The following is a 25,251-nucleotide window of genomic DNA, read 5'->3' as shown; positions in this document are numbered from 1 at the left end:
TAGAGAGAATTTCATTTTGGTCTAAATGGTCAAGACGTTGGTTTCTCCCGCGGCAGTCCTGGGTTCATATCCTGCCAGTTACATGTACACGACAGTAGAAGTTATGGTTATGTCTGTAGCAATACACCACAGTTAAAGTGTTGTATGTAGCTATGCACCATAGTGTGGACAATTCAGGGGGTGGCATACCGTTAAGCCAAGAGGCTTGAACCTCTTATCGAGGTTGCTAGGTGTTGGGTTAAAGGGGAATTTCACCCTGGGGGAATCTGGGCTTGTTTTCATCATGTCTGAGGCATTTCTAGGACAGCGAGATGTGTTTCAACTCACTGATTCGTATTCTGGCCCTTGACCCTCCCCCACAAGGCATTTTTTTAAAGGAGGGCAACACTAACAACACAATCCTTTGGGCAAAACCAAAATAACTGTCCAGATCGCAATGGCTTCAAGTGATCCCTCTTATCAACATGGAGCACTTTTTGATGTACTATTAGCTACATGGTGACATTCAACCATACATGTTTAAAACGGAATATAGAGAAGAGTATTCAAAACAAAGAGTTGGATAGCTAACGTTTAGCTATAGCTGATGCCAGCACCAAGAGAGCAGATGACAAATACGGTGCCTAGCTAAGTTATTTTTCCTTCAAGTCACCTAGCAAGCTAGCAAAATGTAGTTTATCTACTGAAACCTATACTGTATTGCTGGCTGACATACTACTGTGTTACAGTGGAGAGAAAATAAAATTACTTTTCTGTTTGCTAACTTAGCTATGTAGCTAGCTAAACAACTACTGGTAGCCATATCTATGACTAAAAAATAGAAGAGATTTACAATTGGAGATATTTTGTATCTTCATTGTAAAACGTCTTCTCTTTTTAGTTGTAGATATGGCTACTAAACCGCAAGCTACAACATTACAACCAGCCAACTAAACCTAGGTTTACCAGCAAACGTTACCACGTTGTATCACATCCGGCCGTGATTGGGATTCCTATAGAGCGGCGCACAAGTGGCCCAGCATTGTCAGGTTTGCCGGGGTAGGCCGACATTGTAAATAAGAATTTATTCATAACCGACTTAAATAAAAGGTCAAATAAAGTTAAATAAAGGTAACGTTTTTTAAAAATCCAAACAGTTTACTAGCAAACAGTGAGGAGAAACAATAATACAGCAATTTACTGTTTACTGTTGTATTTAGACAATGTGCCACGCTGCCATCTTGTCTATTTCAAGTCTTCTCTCATTTACCGAGACAGGTCTGTGTCATCAAGACACCCACTTGTCTAGATCAATGAGAGAAGACTTGAAATAGACAAGATGTTGACAAAACATCTTTGAGTAAATCACAATATATTGTGTAACAATCTGTAGCTACATTTCTCTGTACTTGTGTGTCTCTACACCTGAGACACACTCGGACACACTGAACCTCACTGTTCATACAATTTATTTGGTATGTTACTTTTACCATATAACATTCTTGTGGAATACCCAGTTCTCTTGAGTTAGCGTTAAAAAGCGTACACTCAACTGTATTTTTGATTTTGACAAATAAACATTCTTTGGATATCTGAATGCATCTGTTTGATGAGTCCTTTACAGCTTATATGAATATCTTTTGTGAGTCCATAAAGGCAGACACATTTTGAAGATTAACAGAAAAGATCCATATTTATTTTATGGTGATTCTACACCAGGGCTCTCCAAACCTGTTCTTGGAGGTTTTCACTCCAATCCTAATCTAGCACACCTGATTCTAATAATTAGCTGGTTGATAAACTGAACCAGGTTAGTTACAACTGGGGTTGAAGCGAAAACCTAGAGGTGTTCTACATGGTATTATGCTGAGCCATACTAGCTGCGTTTACACAGGCAGCCCAATTCTGATATTTTTCCCACTAAGTGGTCTTAATCACATCAGATCTTTTTCAGAACTGATCTGTTTGTTTTTTCACTGTGTAAACACAGCCATAGTCCTTTGTCTGGCTTTGGTACACTGGCAATGGTGTTCGGTATTTTTTATTTATTTCACCTTTATTTAACCAGTAATCCAGTTGAAAACAAGTTCTCATTTACAACTGTGTCCTGGCCAAGATAAAGCAAAGCAGTGGGACAAAATCAACAATACAGAGTTACACATGGGATAAACAAACGTACAGTTAATAACACAATAGAAAATCTATATAGTATGTGCAAATGAAGTAAGGAGGTAAGTCAATAAATAGGCCACAGTGGCGAAGTAATTACAAATGAGCTATTAACACTGGAGTGATAGATGTGCAGATGATGTGCAAGTAGAAATACTGGTGTGCAAAAGACCAGGAAAAAAACAAAAAATAAATATGGGGATGAGGTAGGTTGGATGGGCTATTTACAGATGGGCTGTGTACAGCTGCAGCGATCTGCAAGCTGCCCTGACAGCCGATGCTTGAAGTTAGTGAGGGAGATATAAGTCTCCAGCTTCAGTGATTTTTGCATATCGATCCAGTCATTAGCAGCAGAGAACTGGAAAGAATGGCGGCCAAAGCAGGTGTTGACTTTGGGGATGACCAGTGAAATATACCTGCTAGAGCACTTGCTACGGGTGGGTGTTGCTATGGTGACCAGTGAGCTGACAAGGAGGAACTTTATCTAGCAAAGATTTATAGATTTTTTTATTTTTTTTTATTTTGACCTTTATTTAACCAGGCAAGTCAGTTAAGAACACATTCTTATTTTCAATGACGGCCTGGGAACAGTGGGTTAACTGCCTGTTCAGGGGCAGAACGACAGATTTGTACCTTGTCAGCTCGGGGGTTTGAACTCGCAACCTTCCGGTTACTAGTCCAACGCTCTAACCACTAGGCTACCCTGCCGCCCCAAGATGACCTGGAGCCAGTGGGTTTGATGACAAATATGTAGCGAGAACCAGCCAACGAGAGCATACAGGTTGCAATGGCGGGTAGTATATGGGGCTTTGGTGACAAAACGGATGGCACTGTGATAGACTGCGTCCAATTTGCTGAGTAGTGTTGGAGTCTATTTTGTAAATGACAACGCCGAAGTCAAGGATTGGCAGGATCGTCAGTTTTATGAGGGTATGTTTGGCAGCATGAGTGAAGGAGGCTTTGTTGCGAAATAGGAAGCCAATTCTAGATTTAATTTTGGATTGGAGATGCTTAGTCTGAAAGTCTAGCCAGACACCTAGGTATTTATAGTTGTCCACATATTCTAAGTCAGAACCGTCCAGAGTAGTGATGCTAGGCGGGCGGGTGGGTACGGGCAGCGATCGGTTAAAGAGCATGCATTTAGTTTTAATAGCATTTAAGAGCAGTTGGAGGCCACAGAATGAGCGTTGTATGGCATTGAAGCTCGCCTGGAGGTTTGTTAAAACTTGTTTGGGATAGGGGGCAGCATTTTCACTTTTGGATGAATAGCATGCCCAGAGTAAACTGCCTCCTACTCAGTCCCAGATGCAAATATATGCATATTATTATTAGCATTGGATAGAAAACACTCTGAAGTTCCTAAAACTGTTTGAATGATGTCTGTGAGTATAACAGAACTCATATGGCAGGCAAAATCCTGAGAAAAAAACCAAACAGGAAGTGGGAAATCTGAGGTTTGTAGTTTTTGAACTCAGCCCCTATCAAATACACAGTGGGATATGGGTCATTTTGCACTTTCTAAGGCTTCCACTAGATGACAACCGTCTTTAGAACGTTGTTTCAGGCTTCTACTGTGAAGGGGGGCCGAATGAGAGCTGATTGAGTCAGAGGTCTGGCAGCAGCCTCGATCTCAGTCACGTGCATTCACATGAGAGGTAGCTCTCGTTCCATTGCTTTTCTACAGACAATGGAATTCCTCAGTTGGAACATTATAGAACATTTATGATAAAAACATCCTAAAGATTGATTCTATACTTAGTTTGACAAGTTTCTACGACCTGTAATATAACTTCTTGAACTTTTCGTCTGACGTTCGGCTGGACCTGAACGCGCGTTTGGAGTTGTTTACCAAACGCCCTAACAAAAGAAGCTATTTGGACATAAATGATGAACTTTATCGAGCAAAACATACATTTATTGTGGAACTGCGATTCCTGGGAGTGCATTCTGATAAAGATCAACAAAGGTAAGTGAATATTTATAATACTATTTCTGACTAATGTTGACTGCGCAACATGGCGGATATTTATTTTGGCTGGTTTGGGCTCTGAGCTCCGTACTCAGATTATTGCATAGTATGCTTTTTCTGTAAAAAAAAAATTGAAATCTGACACAGCGGTTGCATTAAGGAGAAGTGTATCTAAAGTTCCATTCATAACACTTACATTTGAATCAGCATTTATAATGAGTATTTCTGCGAATTGATGTGGCTCTCTGCAAAATCACAGCATGTTTTTGAACTACTGAACATAACACACCAATGTAAAATGAGATTTTTGGATATAAATATGCACTTTATCGAACAAAACATACATGTATTGTGTAACATGAAGTCCTAAGAGTGTCATCTGATGAAGATCATCAAAGATTAGTGATTAATTTTATCTCTATTTGTGCTTTTTGTGACTCCTCTCTTTGGCTGGAAAAATTGCTGGGTTTTTCTGTTACTTGGTGGTGACCTAACATAATCGTTTGTGGAGCTTTCGCTGTAAAGCATTTTTTAAATCAGACACTGTGGCTGGATTAACGAGAATTGTATCTTTAAAATGGTGCCTAATACTTGTATGTTTGAGAAATGTGATTTATGAGTTCATGTTGATTTATATTTGGCGCCCTGCAATTTCATTTCCTGTTGGCGAGAGGTTCCGCTAGCGGAACGAGCGGAACCCCAGTCCTAGACAGGTTAACACAGTGTCCAAAGAATTATTTGCCAACATTAGCTAGAGTTAGCTAAAGTCAGTCAAAGATAGAACGAACCAACAAACATGTTTACTCTGCTGAAGATAGTTACCAGTCTAGCAGTGACTCCCATAGCATTGATTGATTTGATTGAATAGATGGATACCACATTGATCTACTCTTCCTTGCTAACATTAGCTAGCTTACGTTAGCTAAAGTCAGTTAACTTCTTGACTCACCCATCCCGTTAGCGGGATCATTTTCGTCAACATCCGCTAAATTGCAGAGCGCCAAATTCAAATTAAATTACTAAAAATATTACATTTTTATGAAATCACAAGTGCAATATAGCAAAACACAGCATAGCTTGTTGTTAATCCACCTGGCATGTCAGATTTCAAAAAAGCTTTTCGGCGAAAGCAAACCAAGCGTTTATGTAAGGACATCTCTCTCAGCAGACAAAACATTAAACAGCTAGCAGCAAAGTAGATTGGTCACGAAAGTCAGAAAAGCAATAAAATGAATCGCTTACCTTTGATGATCTTTGGATGTTTGCACTCATGAGACTCCCAGTTACACAATAAATGTTACTTTTGTTCCATAAAGATTATTTTTATATCCAAAATACCTCCATTTGGTTGGCGCGTTATGTTCAGAAATCCACAGGCTCGAGCGGTCACAACGGGGCAGATGAAAATTCCAAATAGTATCCGTAAAGTTCGTGGAAACATGTCAAACGTTTTTATAATCAATCCTCAGGTTGTTTTTACAATATATAATCAATAATATTTCAACCAGACCGTAGCGTTTTCAATAGGAGAGAGAGAAAATGTCTGCTCCAAGCTACTCGCGCATGCACAACGCTGCTGGCACCCAGCCATCCACTGACGCGATGTGATCTTTCTCGCTAATTATTCAGAATAAAAGCCTGAAACTATGTCTAAAGCCATAGGAAAATGAATCTGGTTGATATCCCTTTAAATGGAGGGAAGGCATGCAATGGAACAGGGAGCTTTCAAAATAGAAGGCACTTCCTCTTTGGATTTTCCTCAGGTTTTCGCATGCAATATCAGTTCTGTTATACTCACAGACAATATTTTGACAGTTTTGGAAAATTTAGAGTGTTTTCTGTCCTAATCTGACAATTATATGCATATTCTAGATTCTGGGCCTGAGAAGTAGGCAGTTTCATTTGGGTACATTTTTCATCCAAACATCAAAATACTGCCCCCGACACTCAACAAGTTAAAGATAGAACGAACGAACAAACAAACAAACATGTTTACTCTGCTGAAGATAGTTACCAGTCTAGCAGTGACTCCCATAGCATAGGCGAAATTGATTGACAGTGTGAATAAATATCTCAGGAAGATAGATTGTTGAAAGAAAACTCATTTTTGCGCTTGTTTGTAATTAGGACAGCCAGGCACAGAACACCACACAGGCATGACAAATTTTACTGAATAACAAGTATTGTCCCATAAAACGTGTTGTTCGTTCAATGTACACAGGCTCCTAGTCCGAATTTGCTGGCACACCCCGTCTACCTTGGTGGGCAGTATCTGCATTCGCTATGAATGCCGGACATTGTGGTTCACTATGAGCAGACAAATACACAGGAAGTCAAAACTTCCCGATTCTACCAGTGAAATGAAAAGGTGCTAGTTCTAGCTTGTGGTTTGGATAATTGTGACGTTTATGACAAAAACAGAATGTTGTTATATAGTAATGTCTATATGTCGTGGCAGAGCCAAAGTGAAATTCCCCTTTAAGGTCGCTATGTCACCCCCTTCTTTTGGGGAGAGCATGTATCAATGCTTCTCTATATGTCCCAATGCTTCTCTATAAGTCCCTCACGGGTGTCATTCCACTTTTGACACCAATGCAGCAAATTTGGTGGTAGCCCCGTCCAGGACTCAAACCCAGGTCCATAAACTGTCAACTGTCAAGGTCTGAACCTCTTGACGAGATCTGTAGGTTTTGGGTTAAGGTCCTTACAATAGTAACAGTTATGTATGTATACTGAACAAAAATGTAAACGCAACATATAAAGTGTTGGTCCCATGTTTTATGAGCTGAAATAAAAGATCCCAGAAATGTTCCATATGCACAAAGAGCTTATTTCTCTCAAATGTTGTGCACAATGTTTGTTTACATTCCTGTTAGTGAGCATTTCTCCTTTGACAATATAATCCATCCACCTGACAGATGTGGCATATCAAGATGCTGATTAAACAGCATGATCATTACACAGGTGCACCTTGTGCTGCGGACAATAAAAGGCCACTCTAAAATGTGCATTTGTGTCACACCACACAAAGCCACAGATGTCTCAAGTTGAGGGAGTGTGCAATTGGCATGCTGACAGCAGGAATGTCCACCAGAGCTGTTGCCAGAGAACTGAATGTTAATTTCTCTACCATAAGCCTCCTTCAACGTTGTTTTAGATACTTTGTTAGTACGTACACCCGGCCTCACAACCGCAGATCACGTGTAACCACACCAGCCAAGGAACTCCACATCCGTCTTCTTCACCTGTGGGATCGTCTGAGACCAGCCACCCAGACAGCTGATGAAACTGTCTGTAATTAAGACTTTTTGTGGGGGAAAACTCATTCTGACACCCATGGCTCCAGCCCTGCCCACACCCCTGCCCAGTCATGTGAAATCCATAGATTAGGGCCTAATGAATGTATTTCAATTGACTGATTTCCTTATATGAACTGTAATTCAGCAAAATCATTGAAATTGTTGTGTTGTGTTTATTTTGGGACTTTAAACAGGTGTCCTGACTCTCTGAGGTCATTAAAGATCCCATGGCACTTATCGTAAGAGTAGGGGTGTTAACCCCGGTGTCCTGGCTAAATTCCCAATCTGGACCTCAAACCATCACGGTTACCTAATAATCCCCAGTTTACAATTGGCTCAATCATCCCCCTCCTCTCCCCTGTAACTATTCCCCAGGTTGTTGCTGCAAATGAGAACGTGTTCTCAGTCAACTTACCTGGTAAAATAACGGATAAATAAAAAATATTTTTGTCAGTATAGCTTTACACCACAGCGAAGGTTTTACATGTAACTGCTAAAATAATGGAAACACTCAAGTAAATGAGGGCTACAAAGTATATTTAACGCATTGAATGCTTAATTAAGCAAATAACAGGTCGTTGGCCAATATTTTGGCTACCATGGCTTTGAATGACAATGCCCCCATCCACAGGGCACGAGTGGTCACTGAATGGTTTGATGAACATGAAAACAATGTAAACCATATGCCATGGCCCTCTCAGTCACCACATCTCAACCCAATTTAACACTTATAGAAGATTCTGGAGCGGCGCCTGAGACAGCGTATTCCACCACCATCCACAAAACACCAAATTATGGAATTTCTCCTGGCAGAATTTTGTCGCAACCCTCCAATAGTGTTCTAGACACTCGTAGAATCTATGCCAAGGTGCATTGAAGCTGGTGGTGGCCCAATGCCACAAGACACTTTATGTTGGTGTTTCCTGTATTTTGGTAGTTACCTGTACGTACAGTTTAAAATCTCAGAGGTTTGAGAGTGTTGCAGGGAACACTTCACTAACTCATAAGACAGGTTGTTTTGATTGACATTTCCAACAAGAAAAAGGGGCTTCCTCTCTTTCCTTCCTAACATGTCACTGTCTTTCCCTCCTGAAGACATTAGTGTTCTGTCAAAAGTCAACTTTGAACATGGATACACGTGTCCTATGCTGTACAGTGTACCCTCTGCTGTCACGGCTCCATGTCTGCAGACTAAATATCAGCGCTGCGGGCAAAAGGCTTAGCTTAGTTAGGTGTTCAAAGACTTCTTTCATCTCTGTGAAAATGCCTGGCAGGACAATGTATCTATCATCTCTATGTCTCTATCGACCATCGCCCTGTCATTTTTTCACTTAGTTTATATCGGGGCAATTGGTGCCAGCAGTGTGTAGCTAGGGGAATAGAACAAGTCACAGGTGGTGTGTGAATTGTTGTGGGTTACATGGCACAGGTCATGTGCTTGTATTGTGTGTAACAAGAGCTGTATATGTCAATACATACCATCGACACAGGATATGTACTGTACTGTAGTATGCACATGTATGTGAGTGATCTTTGTGAATCTATGCTTAGTATGTATGGAGCATGTGTACAGTGTGTGTGTGTTACTGTGCTTATCAGGGTGTGTGTGTTGGGCTACTTTTCCAGCGGAGCTGTTCAGTCAGTGTTTTTTTCTCTTCTGTTTACTGCATAGCTGACATTGTTTGGGTCTGTGGCTGCGTGCGGCTGTCACTGTGGTCCCCCAAGAGGCCAGAGAGTCTAGCAATCACTGAGCCTGGTGGTCAGGAGCGAGAGGGAGGGGTTAGGGTTTGAGAGGGGGAGATGGGGGAGGACAGACAGAGAGAGGGTGGGGATTAGGGTTTGAGAGGGGGAGATGGGGGAGGACAGACAGAGAGAGGGTGGGGGTTAGGGTTTGAGAGTGGGAGGACAGACAGAGGGGAGGGGTTTGAGAGGGGAGATGGGGAGGACAGACAGAGGGGGAGGGGTTTGAGAGGGAGATGGGGAGGACAGACAGAGAGAGGGTGGGGGTTAGGGTTTGAGAGGGGGAGAGGGGGAGGACAGACAGAGAGAGGGTGGGGGTTAGGGTTTGAGAGGGGAGATGGGGAGGACAGACAGAGAGAGGGTGGGGGTTAGGGTTTGAGAGGGGGAGGACAGACAGAGAGAGGGAGGGAGGAAGGGGAAGCTTAGGAAGAGAGTAAAAGAAGAGCGAGAGGGATATATTTGGATGGTCAGGAAAGAGAAAAAGTCAAATAAGAGATGGGGAAGGATGAGGCAAGAGAGTAGGATAAGGAGGGAGAAGGTAGGATAAGGAGGGAGAAGGTAGGATAAGGAGGGAGAAGGTAGAATAAGGAGGGAGACGGTTAGGATAAGGATGGATAAGGAGGGAGAAGGTTGGATAAGGAGGGAGAAGGTAGAATAAGGAAAGATAGTGAAAGAGGAGAAGAGAGGGGACAAAGTAAGAGGAGAGAAATATATGAGAAGAGAGAGAAAAACTTGAGAGAAAGCACTGGGAGAAAAGTGGGAGGCCAAGAGAGTAGAAGAGAAATGAGTCAGAACAATGGCTGTCTGTATTTATTTTTATATGTAGGAGTGTACTGGGTTCCATGGCTACTGGTCTCAACAGTCTCGGAGTTATTTTGAGATCTGTATTTGGAATAAGGGCTATAATCAAGAGAACATCAGGTCTACCGCTGTTGTATGCAAGCCGGGAGGGTTCACTCTGATGTGTGAGTGAGAGAGAAAGAGAAATAATATATGAATGAGATGAAAGTGAAGGCTAGTGCCACAAGTTCATAATAAGCTGTCTACTCGAAACCCTAGGGCGATTTTTCATTTGGAAATACTAGAACCTAAGCACAAGTCTACCAGTAGGGCCATAATGCAATAATGATGTATTGGAAGGTCACAGAAGGTTATGTAATAACTACATTTGTAATTAGCAATTATTGTGTGTAATTTCCATAGCTTAAATATACCACGGCTAAGGGCTGTTCATCGGCATGACGCAAAGTGGTATATTGGCCATATACTCAAACTCCCAAGGTGCCTTATTGCTATTATAAATCGGTTACCAACATAACTAGAACAGTAAACAAGTATTTTTGTGTCATACCCATGGTACACTGTCTGATATACACACGGCTGGAATGCTGCTACAGCCAATCAGCATCCAGGACCCGAACTACCCAGTTAATAATATCCATTTAATCATGGATACCTTTTTTTTTAAAGACCTGCACACTGCTCTCACCAGTATAATTTGAATTCAGTTTAAACTGCAAGTCTTTCTTTTCTTTAAAGAGTTCTAGTTATTCCGACTCAGATGTGATCTTAGATGTGATCTCCCTATTTTGAATCATGGAGAAATGAATTGTGGTTAACGTGCTTAAGGTACAAAAATGACTTTTTTGATCAGCAATTTCTCACCTCTTCCTTTGTCCCGTTTTCACTCTCTTGCCAGGCAATCACCTGATTTACACCACAAAAACAGAGTCACAACAAGAGGGAAGACACACTCAGACTGGCACTCAGACTACCAACCAGATAATGTGCCAACAAACAATGCTCACAGCTGAAGCCTGCAAATGATGGACAAGCAAAATGGTAACAGCCTTTAAAAACATATGAAATGTATCAACAAAAATGTTCAATGTTTTTTTTATTGTTGGTTATCTATAACTGTAAGTTAGATTATTCCTAAATATATGGTTTATGGTATGATCCACATACTATAGTGCTTATTATGTGTCAATACTATGGCAACAAGTATTGAAACACTGCTATTACTCTTTTAGGAAATGGGCCCAAAGCCCCAGAGAATAAGGGGAAGCCTCCTCTGTACTCGGTGGAGACGCCCTATGGCTTCCACCTGGACCTGGACTTCCTCAAGTACGTTGACGACATCGAGAAGGGCCACACCATAAAGAGGGTCCCCATCCAGCGCCGGAGCAGGGGGCAGAGGCCCAACACACTCCCCAGACACCTCAACCTCTCTGGGCTTGGCTATCGGCCTACCCCCTGGGGCTCCACTGGAGCTCTGGCCCCCAGGTCTCGCCTAGCCGACCCCCACTATGGCTCCTGGGCTTATGATGGCAGGTCGTCAGCCTCCTCTGGAAGGTATAAGTCTGTGGCTGAGATGGAGGCCAGTATCCGAGCCTTTGATGAGCAGCCCTTGGGGGAGCACATCAGGCCAAATCTCCTGCGGGCCTCCAGCCTACCTCTCACCGTTCTGCTGAGGAAAGATTCAGAGTCAACTGAAAACCCGGCCAGTCTCCGAAGCTCCAGAGACCGTCTCGGAGGAAGGGACATGTCCACAGAAGACAGCTTCTACTCCCTGGACTGCTCATCCGACTTTCGGTCAAACCAGGACTTTTCTGGAACCCTCCGCCGCCTCACCGAAGCCCTGGAGCGCGTTGGCGAGCTGGAGGAGGAGGTCCGGGTAATCCCGGAGCTCAAGGCACAGATCTGCATCCTGCAGGAGGAGAGGGAGAGGTTCCGTCTCGGACTGAATCCCCGACCCAGATCCCAAACCCTGGTCAACGGGGCCAAAACCCCCTCTTATGCGACCTCTGATCTCAAAAGACCCAGGAAAGAAAGTAATCTCTTCACCCACAACAACGATGTCACCGATGACGACTCTAACGAGACACACGAATGGAGGACGAGCACAGACCTAGACGAGCTTCTTACAGTGACATCCCTGCAAGCCAAAGTGGCCATGCTGGAGCAAAGGCTTCATGAGAGCAGCTTGGACCTCCAGAACGCCACCTTGCTGCTGAGAGAACAGCAGGAGGAGGGCCGGAGGAAGGAATTGAGGATGAAGCAGCTCACCAGAAACACTGAGGGCTGGGTGAGAGCGGAGAGAGTCCCAGTGGACCAAGATGATGAAGAGACCGATAATAATTCTAGGTGGTCTTTAGCAGGTGCGCATGGTGCCAGTCGAGAAATGTTTAACGAAGGAGAATCTTTGTCGACCAATGCAGTGGCCATCGGAAGAAATAGACAAAACTCTGGCACTCAGATCGAGGGCCTTGGAGATCATCACATTTGGGTTTCAGCTAGCTCTTCCATGATGGAGGCCCAAGCTGGTCAACACAATTCAGAAATGGTGCTCCATCGCTTTGACAGAGAACCAGGTCTGGCAGTAACCACGGAGCACATGCCGCAGAAAGAAGCCTCCCCAGGTGGCATGGAGCAACCTGTGGCAGCCCTCCACGTGAAGAGGATCCAGATTCTCCTGGAACAGCAGTGGGGGTGTCTGTGTGGGGGGACAGCAACAGAGGGGGGCAAGGCCCTGGAGCACCCAGACCCCAAGGTGAATTCGCTACAGGAGGAGATGATGAGTCTGGTTCATACTCTTTCCTCTTACTACAACAATGGATCCGGTGATGGAGAGGCTTTTCAAGGAGGTATGGTTTATCGTCACAGAACTTTGGGTTGATTTCCAGAACTAGCATGCTCAATGGAGAATCTCCATTGAAAGTGCGTTCTAGTCCAGGAAAAGCCTGGACAATAATGTACAGTCTACATTAATCATGTTTCCATCCACAGTTTTTATGCGAGTAAAATCATATCGCACTAACAACAAAAATCACGACCGCTGTGATGGAAACAGTAAGTTTTGTCACAGAAATGTAAATGCCGACAGATCATTTCTTCATTCGACATGGCGGGATCTTTTTGTGTCGGTAAAATCAATTATGCGAGAAATGGCGTTGGAAACGCCTTCATGTGCAATGTGTGTGGTCCCCAACTACGAAGCAGGAAACCATTCAGTTTATGAGGCTACAGAGGAAATTAAATAACGTATGATGATCTTGATCTTGATGCTCCTTTCCAATAAATATCTAGGTTCTTATTCTATGATAGATGCTTGACTGCCGTTTGACAAAAACAAATATTAGGCTATCCATGATACTCTCATCATGTATACTAGGCTACCCGCACAGACTAGCTGTTGGCTAGAGCACACGTGCCAAGACCATAGTAGGCACATTTGCTATTTAACACAACAGTTTTTGTGACAAAAATCTGGGTATAGTTGAAAATGTTATGGAAACATGAAAACGTAAGTGAAAAAAACCCAATTGTGTGTGTACGACGTCATCACGCAATTATTTTTTATCCACAACAAGTCCGTTTGTTGGAAACACATCACTGGTGGGAAAATGTGCATACTTTCTTCACGCATTAAAAAACAAAAATATCCGCAAGAAAATCTGTCGCCATTTGGATGGAAACCTAGTTACTGGCGCTCAGATTTTTTTCCAATGTTTATTTTATAGTACAGGGCTCTTTTCTGTCTTTCATAAGTTATTAGATATATATATATATTCCGACTCATTGGAATGAGTCTAACTGTAACACAATCCATTCCCAGTGTTTTTCTTTTACTCCATTCACGTCATGTCAGCACATTTCACTCATAGCTTTGAGCTATTTCTCCATCTATCCTGAAAGACCAGGTCCGATATGCGAGTCAATGGCGGAAATTCACTGTGCGCAAATTCCATTGCCAATCTAAAAGAGACCACTTTCAGACAACTTTATTTTCCTTTCTCAAATTGAGACCCACAATTTGCTATGCAGTGTAAATTGATGGTTGTAGTTAGTCTGGCTTTATGCATGATAGTTGTTTTTTATTGATGACTGTAACTCTTCCTTACTGTTTGTACTTAAGGATTTTCATTTTTTGCCATACTGGAATGCCCTGACTCAGTCCTAGGAGACTGAACCAGCACCAGTACTTCCCATTTCTTCCTTTCTTCTAAAATGAGAGCAGTTTGTCATAATTACATGGAAACTATTTCGTTCTCATGCAAAGAACAATTCGAAGCTGCTATGGAAAGAACTCACCAGACCCATTTGTTTCATTAAAGCAGGGAAATGAACCGAAATGCAGTTTATATATAGTTATCATCCAACCTGAAGAAAAAAAAACTCCACTCAAAAACAATATTTTTCAAAAGATGAAACAACTAATACCAACAGATAGTTTTTGACTAGAGTTTCACTTGAATTGATCGTTATCAATGCCTCCCATTGTGATTAGGCTACCAACCATGTAAAATGGAGTATGTCTACAGACTTTCTATCTCATTGTCTGTCTTGTTGGCCTCCTCATCGTCCTCTTATACTGGGGTTGTTCCCACTTAGCAAAGCATCTACAATTCTGTAGCTTTTTATAAAGGGTTCATTTAGCCTTCAGTTGTGGTTGTTGTGGTTGTTTAGCTCTTTTTGTATTCAAAGTGGGAGCGTGTGATTTAACAGCTCCGGCCTTAAAATACAATCGTCCTCGTCTTTTTCTCTCTTAGCCCCGAAATCTATCATGAGGAGAAATGGCGGTGCTCAGATGTCAAAGAACCTCCACTTTACGGGTGTGAACAGCGGGTAAGACACAAGGCTCCTGCTGTTTATTGTTGACAAATGACTAACTTGAGCATCGCCCTTTGAATTTATGACCAACTTATGGCTAACCCTGTGCAGCAACACTAATTTTGTACTGTCTGCGTTCAGCTACAGTATAAAAACCATCATAATGGCTATAATGGGCAAAGCACATTGGTTCATAATGACACTGTAGTGTCTGAATATTTTTTACATATGTGTTTAGCTTTGAAACAACACCAAATGAGGATTTGGACAGTAAGAGCCATGAGAATGTGGACATCTCCGACCTACAGCAACAGCCAGAAGGACAACTCCACCCTGGGGAGATGGTAGAGAAACCTGCAGAACACGGTGGTTCCAACCATGGAGACCAGAAAGAGGGAGACCCAAGTCAAGAGATGATGGAAGGAACCGATCCAATGGACCAGACTACTCAATATGTACAACCAGACTCACATACAGATAGTGGTGAAAATCTGAAAGCTGGAGAACCAGAAAAACAGGCCAAGATAGACACCAACAAAGAGGAACCTATGGAGGCAGAACCAGACCCAAACAGAGATTCCAAACATGAACTGAAAGACAGGTGAAGAGAACTGAAAATATATTTATATATTATTTTGTTCATGAATTATACAATTTGAGGATTTGCCAGTTTTAAAAAATGTGTACCAATTTAACTAGGCAAGTCAGTTAAGAACAAATTCTTATATTCAATGACGGCCTAGGAACAGTGGGTTAACTGCCTGTTTAGGGGCAGAACAACACATTTGTACCTTATCAGCTCGGGGGTTTGAACTTGCAACCTACGGTTACTAGTCCAACCCTCTAACCACTAGGCTACCCTGCAGCCCCAGTTAACATTTGGACATATTTATTTAGCAATTGTCATATTTTGAAGAGTGACCATTTTTTTTCTCAGACTATGTAAAAAAAAACGCAATATTTATTATAATTTATTGATGTTAGTGAGAGTATATGAATATTGCTGGCAATCCAACTCATGGGACTAATGATTGTCTTTCCTCATAGGGACACTGTAGATGGAGAGTTCATAGCAGCGTGTCATTTCCTCAAAGATCACATGGACAACATGGATAACCCCAATGATGAAATGGTACGCATGGTACAGCAATACACTTAAACATAGGCACAACTAATTACACAAGTGTTATTCGAAAGCTTCTGTGAATATCTGTTAAGATAGACTAGGCACTACCAAACAGTGTCTTAAAAGGTGAGCACAATTTGTGACCGCATCCTTTTTCATTTATTGAATGGAAGAGGATAGTTATGCACCTCCTTTCTGTCTCTTATTTCACCTATATTTAACCAGATAAGTCAATTGAGAACCAATTCTCATTTACAATAGTGACTTGGCCAAGAGGCATAACATCGCAACAGTGAACAGGACAACACAAAATAACAACACAAATAAATAAAAACACAGTATACCGAGGAAAGGTAAGACATATTCACAGTGGGAGCAGAAATGTCCAAGGCAACACAGCAGACTTTATGATCAGCAGGTACATTGATCCGATAGCAGCTCAGTTAATATGTTTTTGAAGGAGTGTGGTGGGATGAATGTGTCAGGATTGAGGGTCGTTTTTGCAGCTCGTTCCAGTCATTGGCGGCGGAAAAATGGAAGGAATGACGGCTAAAGGATGTGCGGGCTTTGGGAATGACCTGTGTGATATACAGTGCCACATTTAATTGTGTTACAAAGTGGATTCAAATGGATTTAATCGTTTTTTTGGTAAAGAATCTACACAAAATACTAACGTCAAAGTGGAAGAGAAATTCTAACAAAAAATATATTTGTTGCATAGTTGCACTGAACAAAAATATAAATGCAACATGTAAAGTGTTGGTCCCATGTTTCATGAGCTGAAATAAAAGATCCCAGAAATGTTCCATACACGAAAAAAGCTTATTTCTCTCAAATGTTTTGCACAAATTTGTTTTCATCCCTGTTAGTGAGCATTTCTCCTTTGCCATGATAATTCATCCACCTGACAGGTGTGGCATAGCAAGAGGCTGATCATTACACAGGTGCACCTTGTGTGGGGAACAATACAATGCCACTCAACAATGCCACAGATGTCTCAAGGTTTGAGGGCGTGTGCAATTGGCATGCTGACTGCAGGACTGTCCACCAGAGAATGTAATGTTCATTTCTCTACCATAAGCTGCCTCCCATGTCTCTTTAGCAAATTTGGCAGTAAGTCCAATGGGCCTCACAACCGCAGACCACATGTATGGCGTCGTTTGGGTGAGCGGTTTGCTGATGTCAACGTTGTGAACAGAGTGCCCCATAGTAGTGGTGGGGTTATGGTATGAAAAGTCCAAGGCAACACAGCAGCCTTAATGGGCAAGCATACGCTACGGACAACACAACACAATTACATTTTATCGATGGCAGTTTGAATACACAGAGACGCAGTGACGATATCCTGAAGCCCATTGTCGAGCCATTCATCCACCACCATCACCTCATGTTTCAGCCTGATATTACACAGCCCCATGTCGCAAGGATCTGTACACAATTCCTAGAAGCTGAAAATGTCCCAGTTCTTCCATGGCCAACATACTCACCAGACATGTCACCCATTGAGCATGTTTAGGATGCTCTGGATCGATGTGTACGATAGTGTGTTCCAGTTCCCGCCAATATCGAGCAACTTTGCACAGCCGTTGAAGAGGAGTGGGACAACACTCCCCAGGCCACAATCAACAGCCTGATTAACTCTATGTGAAGGAGAAGTGTGGCGCTGCATGAGGCAAATGGTGTTCACACCTGATACTTTTTTAAGGTCTCTGTGACCAACAGATGCATATCTGTATTTCCAGTCATGTGAAATCCATAGATTAGGGCTTAATGCTTTTATTTCAACTAACTGATTTCCTTATATGAACTGTAACAATAGTAACATCTTTGTTGAATTTATATTTTTGTTCAGTGTATTTAGCCTTTGTTTAGCCAAAAGCCTAAATTATTTCAGGAGTAAAAATGTGCCATTAATAATTATGCTGTGGAATATCTATTAAACCACCCAGACACATCAAAGATAGAGTCGTCCTTCTGAACTGAGCTGCAGGTAAGGAATAAAACTGCTTAGGGATGTTACCATGAGGCCATTGGTGATTTTAGAACAGCTACAGAGTTGAATGGTTGTGATGGGAGAAAACTAAGGATGGATCAAAAACATTGTAGTGACTTCACAATAATTGCCTAAATTACAGAGTGAAAATAACAATACAAATATACAGAATAAAAATATTCCAAAACATGCATCTTGTATGCAACAAGGCACTAAAGTAATACTGCAACAACAACAAAAACACAGCAAAGGAATACACTTTTTGGGCTAAATGCAAAGCCTTATGTTTCGGGCAAATCGAATACAACACATCGCGGAGTAATTGCCTCCTTATTTTAAAGCATTGTGGTATGCTTGACATTGGCAAATGCTGGAGAGTTTTCCAGTATGAAAATAAACTGAATGGAGCCAAGCACAGGCTATATCCTTAAGGAAAACCTGCTTCAGTATGCCTTACACCAGACACTGGGAGAGGAATTCCCCTTTCAGCGGGACAATAACCCACAACACAAGGCCAAAACTACGTTGGAGTTGCCTACCAAGAAAAGAGTGAATGTTCCTGAGTGGCCATGTTACAGGTTTGACTTAAATCTGCATGGAAATATATGGCAAGACTTGAAAATTGCTGTCTAGCCATGATCCCCGAAATCTTGACAGAGCTTGAAGAATTGCACAAAGCTCTTAGACACTTTCCCAAGAAGACTCACAGCTGTAATTGCTGCCAAAGGTGTTTCTAACATGTACTGACTCAGGCAGCTGAATACGTATGCAATGAATTTTATTAATCATAAAAATACATTCAAAACATTTTTCTTCCACTTTGACATTACAGAGTCTTTTGTGTAGATTGTTGACAAAAAAGACAATTAAGTCCATTTTAATCCAACTTTGTAACAGAAATCCAAGGGGTCTGAATACTTTTGCAAGGCACTGTATCTACAGTACCAGAGCGCAGGATGCTATTGGTAGTGGAGATGTTGAGGAGTGAGCTGAGGTAGAGGGGGGACTTGCCTATGAGGGACTTGTAAATAAATTGGTAGCAGTGAGTCTGGCGTCGTGTACTGTATGTAATGAGGGCCAGTTGACCAGGGTGCAAAGGTCACAGTGATGAGTGTTGAAAGGGGGACTGGTAACAACCCACTGGGCACACACTGGTTAAATCAATGTTGTTTCCACGTCATTTCAATTAAACCAATGTGGAATAGACGTTGAATTGATGTCTGTGCCCAGTGGGAAAGCGGTTGGCAGTGTGGTAAATGGCGTCTAGTTTATTGAGGGAGGTTTTGGGGGCAAGCCTGTAAACTACGGTACATTGCATTGTCCAGGATTGGCAGGACGGTCATTTTTACAAGGATGCGCATGGCAGTGTGGGTGAAGGATGTTTTGTTGAAGTAGAGGAAACCAAATTCTGGATTTAACTTTAGACCTAAGGTGTGTGACGTTGGGTATGGAATGAGAGTGATCAGTCCAGCCATATACCAAGATATTTACAAGTGTCGACATACAGTACTCTAGCTAAGACCCGTTCAGGGTGAGAATGTTAGGAGGGCAGGTAGGTTCCGGTTGAAGAGCATACATCATTTAGTTGGTATTGAGTAGTAGGTGAAGGTCAGATAAAGCATGCTGGATGTTGTTAAGGCTATGTTGTAGGGTGGTCAGCACGGGCACTTTCATTAGTGCTATTGGCCTCAAACTCTCTATGTGCTATGTGCATTTTCACTTGGAAATATCCAAGCATTATGAATAGATGTTGCCCTCAGATACAGATCTAGGACTAGCTTACCCTCCATTTTGGGGAGAAAAACGGTCAAATTTCATTTGCTCCCCAGAGGCGGGCTTTGGTGGTGCTGTTCCGAGATTGGTTCCGGGTGGCGGCTGAAGAGGACTCCTTGGCCAATACCGTGTCTGTGTACCTCAGAGAGGTGAGGAAGGCCACGCCCTCGCTCCTCCCCTTCCTTGTTAACATGGCGGACGACAACGGCAACACAGTGCTGCACTACAGCGTATCCCATGCCAACTACCCCATCGTCAGCCTGCTACTGGACACAGGTTGGTACCACTGTGTGTGTGTTATTACACAGCTATGGGGCAATCTAAGGTAAGACAGTGAGTGAGTGAGTGAGTGAGTGAGTGAGCATAAACACTTATTGTATGGAATTATGTGTATCTAAATGGTTATACATTTGTACTTACGATTCCATATCTAACACGTTGACATTGTGTATTGAGCATTCCAATACACCGTATGTGTGTGTTTGTCCTTCCCCATACAGGTGTGTGTGAGGTGGACCTCCAGAACAAGGCAGGGTACACAACGGTGATGCTGGCCTCCCTAACGGCCCCGGACGGCTCTGGGGACATGGAGGTGGTCCGTAGGCTCATGGAGCTGGGGGACGTCAACGCTCGAGCCAGCCAGGTCACTACCTCTATAACTGCCAAGTACACACCTCATACTTCCTCCTAACACTCTTGTATGGCACATAATGTACTATGTGTGTTGTCCAAACGGTTCCATAACACAAAGCAATAGACAAGAATAGCTCCAACAATCCACCGTGGGTGTTACAGAGTTACCATGATGGTTATAGCTATGGAACATCAAAGTAATGTACAGTAAATTGGACCTGTGCAGTGAGTACTTGTTCTGAATAATAATAGATTTCAATTTTCATGCTGCAGACTATAAACCATATGAATCCGCACCAAGGGCCAGTGGTCTGTCATTCTTCTCACAGAGAGGGTAAAAGGGCTTTTTGATAAACAGAGGCTTATAGCTCTGCTTTGGAGAGAGGAGATATTGAGTTGACCTTTACAGCTTGCGGCCTGGGATAGGATGAATCACCTCTGTACCACTGAGAGCAGCGGGAGAAACCGGTAGCTTGGTTACACCAGAATGAACACTGTGCTCACCATTGTTCCGGAGCAGCATTCAGTCTGGTTTAACCAGGCTAAGGTACTGGAGAAGGAATGCCCTTATGTTTCTGGCATGGCTACAGAAGACTGGAGGTTATCGTGAGCTCTCTCCCGCTGCCTGGACCTCTGTCCTCTCATCTCCTCTCACATACAGAGAGAGCGTCAATCTTCTCCATGATTGATCAAAAACCAAATTACACAAAAACCATAATAACATGTCCTAACGGACCCATGGGCCGCGCCTAGGGCTGTTGCGGTGGCTGTATTACTGCCACTCCGGTAGTCATGAGTCATGACCGCAGTAAAATTCCACGTGACCATCACGGTAATCTTCTCTTCTGCACTCTGGACATGCGTTGGTAGTACCCAACTCGCTAACGACATCGGGTCGCTAATGGCCTGGTACTCAGGGCTCTACTGTCCCTCTACCCACTCTGACATAAATGCAAAAAACCACATCAAAGACTATTATCATCAAAACAGTATCATGCTTTTAAAATTCCGCTCACTGTGATCAATTTGAAGAAAGAAGTTTAGCAGCAGGCTGAAACGGAGTGGAAAACATGGTCACTGAGGATGTTGTTTCAAAGGCAAACACAACGAAATGGACAGCGCTTTCTAAGGTGATGATTCATTTAAAACACCCGTATGCATATTAAGAGTTTATGCATACCCATAGGTATGTTTTGATTTCTAAGACATTCTAAGGTTTGCATCATACCCAACTAAAGTTGCCAAATAACTCAAAATCTAGCATATAGGACCTGTTTCAAATTTTATAGGACCTGTTTCAAATCACTTTTAGGCTAAACATATCCACATCATATGCGCACTCTCTCCAGAATGGGATTATATATCCTTTCTATTTTATTCAGCTAAGATCAATTATATTCTTCTTACTATAAAATCATATAATATAAAATAATGGTACGGGACTTATAAGCATATCTTGTCTGCTAAATGAACAAGTCTACAGCCTATGGCACGGCGCATAGCCAGATATAATACAGTAGGCCAACTCATTTTCTGTTCTTTTGAAATACATTTTCTTCACATCATGTCTCTTTAGACCTGCCTAAAATAAATCGTGGATTTATTGTGATGGTGTATAGTAAATGGATTAATTCAACTTTGTCAAATGTTCCAAAGACGTGCATCAGCGGCTTGTATGCGCGGAGACCTGGAGACGCTAAACGTGTTTATGTTCATTAAAGGTCAATTACCATGAGACCGGAAGTCTTTTGCATAACAATAACCTGCGGACAACATTTCATGACCACCATAGGCCTAGCCTGCATACTTTGTTTCTCTCTCTCTTTTAAACACACCGTCAACTATTCTCCCATAAGACTGGCCTAAAGATGAACCATCCCACCAGGAATTTGCCACAACTTCTTTATGGCCAGTCAGTTTCAGCTCGGCATATTGAGATGATTCTCCGCTTGGCCCTCCTCATTCCTCTTCCCCATCTCTCTCCCTCCAGGGGGGTCAGACAGCTCTGATGCTAGCAGTCAGACATGGCCGGGGCCTGATGGTGCGTCTGCTGCTACGCTGCGGGGCAGACCCCAATGTCCAGGACCGCCAGGGGGCCACGGCCCTCATGTGTGCCTGTGAGAGGGGCCACACACACGTCGCCTGGCTTCTGCTGGAGAGGGCCGAGTGTGACACCAGCCTCACAGACCAGGTGAGTGTTGGATTAATAGACTAGAGAATACACAAACACATGTGCATAGACGCCCACACTACACGCATAGTGTGTAGTAGCATCTTAAACAGGTTTTGCCCTGTGCAGTAGGTCAGGATCTGGTATCTGGTGCTAACAGGAAGTCTATGCCTGCAGTATGTCACTGGCTCTCATTGTGCCTGTTGGACAACTCAGGAAGAGAAACAGGTTAACAGTGCTATGCACTTTATCATACACACAAACACAGATATGGATGCTCACACACACACCCATACAATCCCCCAACCCCCTGCAGGCCCTCAGTTACTAACCACGACTTCAGGAGTAAGCAATACATCTAACACCCAGACCCTACGCCACCTAGTGGACAAGTATACAAAATACACCCCTGGGGGGGGGGGGGGATAAGAGTGCCTCCAAGTATTGCCATTATAAGATTCAATGTGAACAGGATGTCAGCCCTCTTTTCTCACTAGAATTAGCGCCTTTGCTGAAAGAGCAGCTTAGGCTATTTGAAGCATTTGAAAGCCCAAATACCTTGGTTGGGTCCCAAGTGGAACCCTATTCTCTATGGGCCCTGGTTAAAAGTAGTGGACTAAATAGGAAATAGGGTGCCATTTGGGGGCATCCCTTGACTCAGCGATTAGCTTGTCGTAGCCCAGTGAGGTTTGCCTCTACAATAGGCTTCATTAATCCACAGAGAGCAAGCAGAGCATTAGCCAGGCGGTCACGCTTAGCTCACTAAAAAGAGGAGCGGAAAGCTCTCACGATGAAGGGCCTCCTGCCTTGAATGGACACTATCCTAGATGCAAAAGTGTTAATTGTATAAATTCTAATTCACCCGGCAATGTGCATTCTACCGTTCTCTCTCATTTTGTCTATATCACTGTCGTTTAGCATGGTTACATACCTTAGTAGTGTGTGCCAAACCTTTCCTCAAGTACCCCCACCCATTCCACTTATTTGATGTATTCTAGTACGAGCACACCTGATTCAATTGGTTAACTGATCATCAAGCCCTTCATTAGTTGAATCAGCTGTGTTAGTACTGGAATATATATTTTTTTAAATGGAGGTACTCGAGCAGAGGTTTGGGAAACACTGCCTTCGCGCATACCTCAAGTGTTGACCTCTGCTTTCTTCCGCCTCTTTTCCTCTCTTCCTCTTCCAGCGTGGTCGCACGGCCCTCTTCGTGGCCCAGCAGGGCTCCTACGGTGACATCACAGCCCTCATCCAGGCCCACCACACACATGCTGGGACATCTCTCTGAGACCTTGACCCCCCTGTTCCCGTGGATAGGTCAAAGACACAGACGCCACAGTGCAAGGAATGTCCAATCCTAAATGGCAACTTATTCCCTACTGTATATGGTGCACTTTAGACTACAATCGAACTAGCTAAGTACATCTAAAAGCTATGGTAGAAAACTGTGTTGGTAGCCTTTTGGCTGTCGCTTGACTTCTCCAACACTCACCATTTACTGAGCTCAGCATGTCATGTTAGCATTTCTCACTGACTTCAAGTACTAGGCTCTGGCCAAGAGTAGTGCACTCACTATACAGTAGGGAATAGAGTGCCATTTCAGACACAGCCGAAGATCCCTCACCTCTGCCCGTCTCTCTTCTCATCTCCGTCTTGGGCCACTAAGGTTCAGGTTGGGAGGTCAATATCATTCACTATTCCCAACCATGCTTGGAGTTAGCTCTTCAGTCCACTTCCTGTTCCTGGACAGGAAAACATTTGATTTTAAGACTCTTGTGTGCCAGGGGGAAGTGTTATTGTGGCAGGGATGCACTGCTCCAAACTTGGAGTGCGATATTGTCTGCTGGTTTTAGTCCTTGCCTATTAAAATTGATCCAGGTGTCTATTCATACCTGGGCAAATAGCAAAGTGGACTCGTCAGCCGAGTTCCACAATGGGAGATTTAAAAACATTTTAAAAAACAGCAAAACTGAGACCTCGAGCCGTCTATCCCCGTGTTATTTTCGAAAATGCATTATTACAGTATATGCTGGACCACCAATGGGTGGATGGGTTGATTGCTCTGCTGGTACTGTATACGTTTCAGTGTCGTTATCCCTTGTATGGCATTAGGGGAGTGACAATGTTCTATCTGTGTGTCAACGCCTTTTACATCTCTTCACATGGCCTTTATTCTGTGATTGTACGGTGGGGCTTCTATTTTTAATATCTATTATTTTGACTCCGCCTTACACCATCTCTACCATGTGCAACAGGGAAGAGAGCAACTGTGTTGGATAATATAGAAATCTCAGAGAAATCGAATTGGTATTCAGGTCTGCACCACTACCCTCTGGGCATTTCATTCAGCTAGAGATAATTATTACAGTAAATAGGCAGTACATTTACATTGATGCTTGTCTGGATTGAACTGTTTCCCACTATCAGCAAATTGTTGCATGTATTTTAAAATATCAGTGCGCTATACTGGTAAAGTTTGTTTCCTTATTATCAAAATCCATTATAGACAAACCAGACAGTGGATTTCTCTACTCATTTTGTATGCATTACTCTTAAAGCTAAGCAAAATTGCTGACATATGACAGTTTTAATTAAATGTTTTTGCCAATGATTTTGTATTGATATGGGGCAAAACACATGACGTCCATTGTACTCGGTCTATGTAATGACATAAATGGCCAGCAGATGGCGCTACTTTCCATTCTGTTATAACTGCATGCATGCAATGAATGCTGTCCTGACTGAATGTCTTTCAATTCAGACACATACATTCTGTATGTACGG

The 25,251-nt window shown here is 42.8% G+C and overlaps 1 protein-coding gene across 1 annotated transcript in view; it reads left to right on the top strand.

Moving 5' to 3' along the window:
• Positions 1-25,078, top strand: part of LOC115114113 (KN motif and ankyrin repeat domain-containing protein 1-like) — a 28,353-nt gene extending 3,275 nt beyond the window's left edge. Inside the window, exons 2-10 of the mRNA XM_029642105.2 lie at positions 10,856-10,998; positions 11,190-12,803; positions 14,709-14,784; positions 15,008-15,370; positions 15,817-15,901; positions 19,718-19,937; positions 20,162-20,304; positions 22,285-22,485; positions 23,657-25,078. Of these exons, the coding sequence (XP_029497965.2) occupies positions 10,980-10,998; positions 11,190-12,803; positions 14,709-14,784; positions 15,008-15,370; positions 15,817-15,901; positions 19,718-19,937; positions 20,162-20,304; positions 22,285-22,485; positions 23,657-23,755 (2,820 nt within the window). The 5' untranslated portion in view covers positions 10,856-10,979 and the 3' untranslated portion in view covers positions 23,756-25,078. The remainder of the gene's footprint in view (positions 1-10,855; positions 10,999-11,189; positions 12,804-14,708; positions 14,785-15,007; positions 15,371-15,816; positions 15,902-19,717; positions 19,938-20,161; positions 20,305-22,284; positions 22,486-23,656) is intronic.
• Positions 25,079-25,251: the final 173 nt, after the last annotated feature.

Source organism: Oncorhynchus nerka, linkage group LG9b (genome assembly GCF_034236695.1).
Source record: "Oncorhynchus nerka isolate Pitt River linkage group LG9b, Oner_Uvic_2.0, whole genome shotgun sequence".
In the NCBI taxonomy this organism is placed as follows: Eukaryota; Metazoa; Chordata; class Actinopteri; order Salmoniformes; family Salmonidae; genus Oncorhynchus; species Oncorhynchus nerka.
The sequence above is the reverse complement of the archived record's forward strand: the minus strand, read 5'-3'. Positions and strand labels throughout refer to the sequence as shown.